A 6997-nucleotide genomic window follows, 5' to 3' on the forward strand; every position below is an offset into this window, starting at 1 on the left:
GTGTTACTGACTACATCTACAGATATGCACTCATCAATCTGATGATAAAAGTAAAACTATAACAAACACGGATCTGAAGTCACAATGCTTTTGTGATGAGTTCAGCCATGCGGGATGGGTTCAGAGTAGAGCCACTGCTCCTCCACATCGAATTGAGCTAATTGAGGTGGTTCAGGCATCTGACAAGGACGCCTCCCCTGGGTGAGGTGTTCCAGGCATGTCCTACCAGGAAGAGGCCTTGGGACAGACCCAGGACATGCTGGAGAAATTATATCGCTCAGCTGGCTTGGGAATGCCTTGTGTTCCCCTGAATATAATATCAGGGATAATATCATCTGCCTAAAACAAATATTTAAAGACTAAACACTTTGTCAGGTCTGTGCTAGTAGACCGTGTGGAGTGGAGAGAGTGGATCCAAAAGCAGACACTGGAGAAGAAACGCAACTTTAACTAAAAGCGAGTCTTTATTTATGGCTGAAATACAAAGAAAAAGCATAAGGAAGACAAAGACTAAACTTACAATACCTAAACTGTGAAAACAACTAAACCCTAAGTACATGGAATGTGAAGACCTGAAACATGAAACATGACAGAACATAAACAGATGAATCAACAAAGGACAAAGGGAAACTCACATTATAAATACACAGTGTAGATCAGGGAAGTGGAGATAGTTGGGAAACACTGAAGGAACTAATTAGACATAACAGGAGAGGAGAAGCAACACTGAACACAATGAACACAGGATGAGAGACTGTCAAAAAACGAAACAAAACAGGAAGCACCCGAGCTTGAGACTGTGACCAGGGGAGATACAGACATGGAGACACAACAGACACAAAAGAAACATGGATCATGGAGACAAGTTTAACTTAACAAGAAACGTGGAACACAGGGAAGGCACAGTAACAGAAAATTAAAGAATGGAAACTATAAATATAACATAACAGTAAACTAAGAGAACCAGAACCATGATGGACACTAAATCACAGAATATTAATTAACCCTGAAAACACATAAACGCTGGGTCACAGGCCCAGGACCATGACACCATTATCCTGATGCAAAATCCATTATGGATGGAATGGGCAGAGAGGGAACACATCCAGGCATTTTCAACATACTTGATGCTTACTCTGAACAGCACTTAATCTCTGGCTGATGACATTTCAGGGGCCCACAAGAGAGCAGGATACACAAGCGTGCATATTGAGAAAAAGGCAGTGGGCTGGGAACCAGGTGTTGTCGGCGTTATCATGAGCTCTGACAACCAGGTCAGATAACAGCTGATGAGGTGAGCTGGCTGTTAGACCAGGAGTAACAGACATCTCCAAAAATATCAAAGCACTATTGAAAATAGGCTCTATTGTCACAAATTGATCAGATATTTTAAGTGTACACCACTACAATCTAAGCAAAAGAAATATATTAGCGTATTTAGTGACACAAAAACTGAGTATTTCAAAGATTGGGGCCCTTGCTCCACCATTAACACTTTTGATTTGAAAAACATTCTGGGACACCCTACTGCCCGAAGTCCACACCACGACCACTTCATATCGGTTTGACTGGAAATAACTAAAACAATAATTTAATGGGTCATTAATGAATTTCAACTGGAAATAATAATTTTTAAATAATAATTGATGAGGTATTTACTTATTTCATTAAGTAATATTTCCTCTTTTTTTCATTTTCATCCATTCTTGACAGTTTGTTGCATTTATTTAATATATTTGGCACCTTCCATACTTAATATCCAGTCTTTTCATATTTACAGTTGACCTGGCATTAATCTGGGTCTATTCATTTATTACAGATTCACAATAAAAACGTGGCCTTTGAGAGCACAGTTGTATTTATTTTAACGCAAGTGATTAACATCTGTGAATTTTCAAAACGCCTGACGTATAAAAACTATGGTAACACAACGGTGTTCAGGTTTTTCTGAATGAAACTAAAACCGTAAAACTCAAAATCTAAACACTGGTAAATAAGATCTCCACAGTGCAGTAAAAGAAAAATAACTAAATAAAAGTTTGAGTAAAATGAGACCATCTTTAGAACAGTTACAATAATACAGTTAACAATGCCCATGAACGTCACATTTCTCCTGTTGAACATTGATGTGTCATTAAAAAAGATCATTTATGTGTCTGCTAAAAACACAGTGAAGTGATGGAAATTACACAGTCTCCTCATATTTGACATATTCAGAAAAAGGGAAAACAGTCCTCCGTTTTCTTTGTCATGTTTTGGTTTCACTCATTTCTTCTGTACTTGAGCGTAGACACACTCTGCCCCATCACATGTCTGTGTTAAGTTGTTTGGAGTCTTGCACACTTTGACCTGTGAATACACCAAATCCTGCTGCTGTGTGCTCTCCAGCACTGTGTCTAAAGAAGGTCTCTGCTTGGAGAAGTCAATCTCTCCATAATGGACGTCTTCATTTTCTGCTGTTCTGGCTGCTTCTTGTAGAGACAGACTGAAATCAAATACGCCAAACTTGAGATGTAATGAAGAAACGTTTCTTGAAAAATTGCTGATGATATAATGAAACGACACTAAGAAACAAATATGCTTTTGAAAACAGCCACAGCAAGCCTTTTTCTTTTCTCAAGTGCAGTTCCGATAACTACAATCATATTCACAACAAAATGTTAGTTTTCCTACCCATGTCTGATGTGAAGGTCAACGTGCTGATTTTTGTTGCCTATAAAAAAAAATATAGACGCTCTCTTAAATTTTCAGAAGTAATAATAACAAAAAACTCCAAAGGAATCTGCCTGAAACATTTTCTACAAGTTTAGTTATGTTGATTTGACAAGTGTGGAATTAACTACATAACTTAGACACTCACAGGGGAAAAACGATAATTTTTCAGACACTCAGGAAGAATGAATTAACATAACATCTTGTCATGTGGCAGCTGTGTGGAAGCACGAACACCGACCCAAGTGCAGGACTTCAGAGAATAAAGCGAACTGAACGACACCTTTATTGCTGGAATTCATATACCTGAGAACAAAGTACAAAACTATAATGCAGCATGGCTCGGATCAGGAACTAAAACTAGAAACTAGACAAGGGAACTTGAACACAAAGCACGCAACATGTAAAAAAAATAGTCGAAGATGTGACAAAGAACAGAGGCTGAAGAATCTGAAAATATCTACACAATCAAGGCAGAGAGGACACATCTGGGGAACACATGAAATTAAGAAAACTGAGAAGAAATGAAATATTTTCACATTAATGTGAGAGTCTTACCAAAACACAAAAACCATACAGAGGAGTATGATGAGCCCACTGATCCCACCTACAGAAGCCTACCATGATGAAGGCTGTTCTGTTACTACAGATATAAAAAAAAAAGTTACAAGTGAAAAAAACATTTTTATTAAATATCATGTTTGTCACTGTGTTGAGGCTCATCTAAAGTAACTTATGAGGTTCAGGGTGCTGTATCTGTTTGAATCTACTTAACATTAACCAAAGTTGGTTTCACTGTCAGATCAATTCATGATTTCAAAAAATATATATATGCACAAGATCATGTGCAATAAATGTATTATTAGCACTTTGTTTCTACTTTCTCTGTTTGCACTGGAATTTTAGAAGGACACCATTAAGCTCTTACAACCTGTTTGCAATGCTCTTATTTCTGTGAATATGTTTATTCTCACCAAACTTTCTTTGTTAAATCCAAACCTGTTAATCATAATTCTGCATACATTTTATTAACATAGTTGATTCTTGTGCTGCTGTCTGTTAGATGAATCTCTGCTGATGTCTGATTACCCAGATCATTAGTGGCCACACAGTAATAAACTCCTCCATCTGTTACATTGAAGCTGTAAATCTCTCCTTCAGATACTTTCACAGCTCCATCTCTGCTCTTCTTGAACCAGGTGAAGCTGCTGACTGGAGGTTTGGCTCTGCTGGAGCAGGTCAGCTTCACCCAGCTGCCTGCTGACACCAAAGCTGATGGACTGATGGATGCTGAGGTGTCTTTAGGAGAATCTGAAGAAGAATATTAACACAAATCCCTATTATTCATTATAAATAGCTGACTTCCTATAAATGATGATATGTTGACAGGATCCAACAACAAACTCTGATTGTCTTACATGAAACACTGAGAGTCTCGTCTGTCTCTGCTGTCTTGGTGTCTTGTTTCCTTGGTTCACAGGATATCTGGCAGAGCAGCTGATCTTCTTTCCATCATGTGTGTCTGACAGAGTGATGTTCTGCTGGATTTTAGTTGTAAAGCTTCCATCTGTGTTTTCTTCTGTTTTGTTGTGAGAGTCTTGTTGGAGATTCCAGGTGAGTTGAGGAGGGGAGCGTGGACAGGGAGTGAGAGCTGAGCAGGTTATAGTGACAGACTCCTTCTCCTTCAGATCACCTGGGATTGTAATATTGGGCCTCCAAGGAGAATCTGTGGTTTCGAAGATGTTGCAAATACATACAAATAAATACAGTATATAATGCACTATATCTGTCTAACGTAGAATCATTTAGTCTTTTATTTATTTATTTAAACTCTGCACTTAACACACACTAATCCAGTATACGGCAATGTACTGCACACTACACTTGTTATTACGAACCACTCTGTCACATGTTTGCTGTTGCAGCGCTTCGGTATCAATTTTGAAATGTTTTATATAATCATTTGTAATTTACTTGGAATGAATTTCATTGTTAAGATTTTTTTTTTTATTTATTTATTTTTTTTAAACTTGATTTTGATTTCAGATTACCTCATTAAGATATTTGTCTAACAATCACACAGTAGACTCGTCCACATGTTTATGCTTTTTAGCGTTTACTTTATTTGCACACACGGGTGCTGTACACAGTTGGCTGCAGCTCTACAGCTGCCAGCCACACACACACACACACATCACCAAAAACCACTCTCAGGACCCAACCGCCACAATTTGTTTTGTTATCTTTTCATATCTAACAAATAACAAGTTTAATAATAAATATTTATGGACCTAAAAAGAGTGAGGCCTGTCAGCAGTAAACGTGTGAATGGAATGGGAGAAGTTGGGGAATATCTAAGCACACTTTAAAAATCTGTAAAATGATCTTCATGCCTTCAGGTCAAACTGCAGTGAACATAGACAGTTCTATCAAACCTCAGTAGAGCTGGAAACAGAAAAGTCCATTCCTGTGAACTTATTTAACATGAAGTGAGACAGAGATTAAAACAGACTTTAACTGACCAAACCTGTTTTTGAAAATAGTGAAAACTGCATCCATTCATTTACTTACTGTCACGGCGAGTGAGAGGAGCCGTGTGGAGGAAATGAAGGAGGATCCAAACGCAGGCAGTAGTGGAGAAGTGAAGGTGGTTTATTGAACACGAAATAAATATGGACAAACAGCAAATGGAGCACGAACTAAACTAGACTGGAAACAACTAAACTACAGAGCACAAACCTGGACAAGAATGAGAACGAGCAGAGATGGACAGCAGGGAGAACACACAGGTGAGACATGGTTGATACACAGACAGACCAGCAACTACAATGACGGCGGACACGACTTAAATACACACAGAGAAACACGGGAATTACACACAGGTGGTGGACACAGCTGGGAACAATCAGTAAGATGAGACAGAGGTAAAACTGAACACACTCACATGAGACGCAGACCTTCACAATAAAACATCACACGCAGGCTCGACATCGAGAGACAGGAAATGACATATGAAACTAAACCCACATCTTAAACCCAGATAAACAGAAACATGGAACTCTAATAATAGACATCATAATCATCACCATAACACGACAAGAGAACAAGAACACAATCCCTGATGCAAACTTAAATCAAAACACAATAAACTCAAAATACTGGGTCCAACGGACCCAGAACCGTGACACTTACATTTTACAGCCTGACTTTTTTGGAAAGACTTTTATGTAGCACATGAATAATCTGTAAGGACAATCACTGATCCTACATTGCTATTTTTAGCTCTAAGAGATATTGTATGCAAAGAACAGAGAGCAAATATTTGAATGTGGGTTATTGTCATTTTGTTATTAAACATTAAAACTTAATCATTCACCTCTGACTGTTATTTGAAGAGGATCACAAGAAGCTGTTGCCTTGAATGGTTCACTCTCTACTCTGAAGAAGTATGTGTCTGTGTATGTGGCGGTTAAATTAGAAAACAGAGTGGTGCAGTCTCTCTGACTCAGGTTCCCAGTAATACTCATTGGATAGATGCTAACTGCTCCACTACTGTTGAAGATCACATTGTGTGGATAAATGCCTAATCTATTTTTAATCCACACTCCAAAGATTTTTCTTGTGCTGATAAATTTCTGTCCTTCTTTGCGTCTGAAGCTACATGGGATTTGCAAACAAGATCCACTCAGTGCTTCCAGAGTCTTTGGTGCAATTATGGAGAGTGTTGCTTTAACAGTACAACCAGCCAACGCACCTGTAAATACAACATAATGATTAATCCAATCACACAACTGCACATTTTTAAACAAATCGTGCAGTTATGGAGAGTGATGCTTCTTTTAGTCTACCAAAGCAGCTTAAATACAGTGTCATTATTAGCTGTTGATTCTATCTTCACTGACCTTTAAGATTTTCTTTGTTAAAGTTCAGAACGCAAAATGACTCCATGTCTGTGAATGACTGAACAAACAGCTCACCTGGAACACAGGGGACAATCAGCAACATGTCGACTGTCACCGTGTTCACACACAGGAACTTGTTGAAACCCTGATTTACAAACACACATCACATATTTAATAATTTGTATTATGGATTTTGAAGAGATTTTTCATTATTCTTTAAAACATATTCATAATCCAGACTCTGTGCAGTAGAAGCTGTCGTTTTTTCATAAGGAACCATTGTTAACAGCATTTGCCGCATGAAATATAAAAACAGTAATAATACAACAGGGTTTGTTTTTGTGAGTAAAACTGTCAGTGCACTAAAATAAGAATCACAAAAT

General features: G+C 38.0%; 1 protein-coding gene and 1 long non-coding RNA gene across 2 annotated transcripts; both read right to left on the reverse strand.

Annotated features, from left to right (window-relative positions):
• Window positions 1–1726: 1726 nt before the first annotated feature.
• On the reverse strand, window positions 1727–4043 carry LOC120736203. Its single transcript, XR_005696433.1, has 3 exons — window positions 3271–4043; window positions 2674–2713; window positions 1727–2485 (listed from the first exon to the last, which is right to left on the reverse strand). It is a non-coding gene; the product is annotated as an uncharacterized LOC120736203 (long non-coding RNA).
• Window positions 4044–4077: 34 nt separating this feature from the next.
• Window positions 4078–6717, reverse strand: LOC120736233 (myelin-associated glycoprotein-like). Its single transcript, XM_040036224.1, is given in 4 exon segments — window positions 4078–4176; window positions 4179–4438; window positions 6089–6466; window positions 6690–6717. Coding segments are annotated over 4 exon segments (765 nt in total).
• Between the last annotated feature and the right edge of the window lie 280 nt (window positions 6718–6997).

The sequence above is a fragment of the Simochromis diagramma genome, unplaced genomic scaffold (assembly GCF_900408965.1).
Source record: "Simochromis diagramma unplaced genomic scaffold, fSimDia1.1 OVJJ01000271.1, whole genome shotgun sequence".
In the NCBI taxonomy this organism is placed as follows: Eukaryota; Metazoa; Chordata; class Actinopteri; order Cichliformes; family Cichlidae; genus Simochromis; species Simochromis diagramma.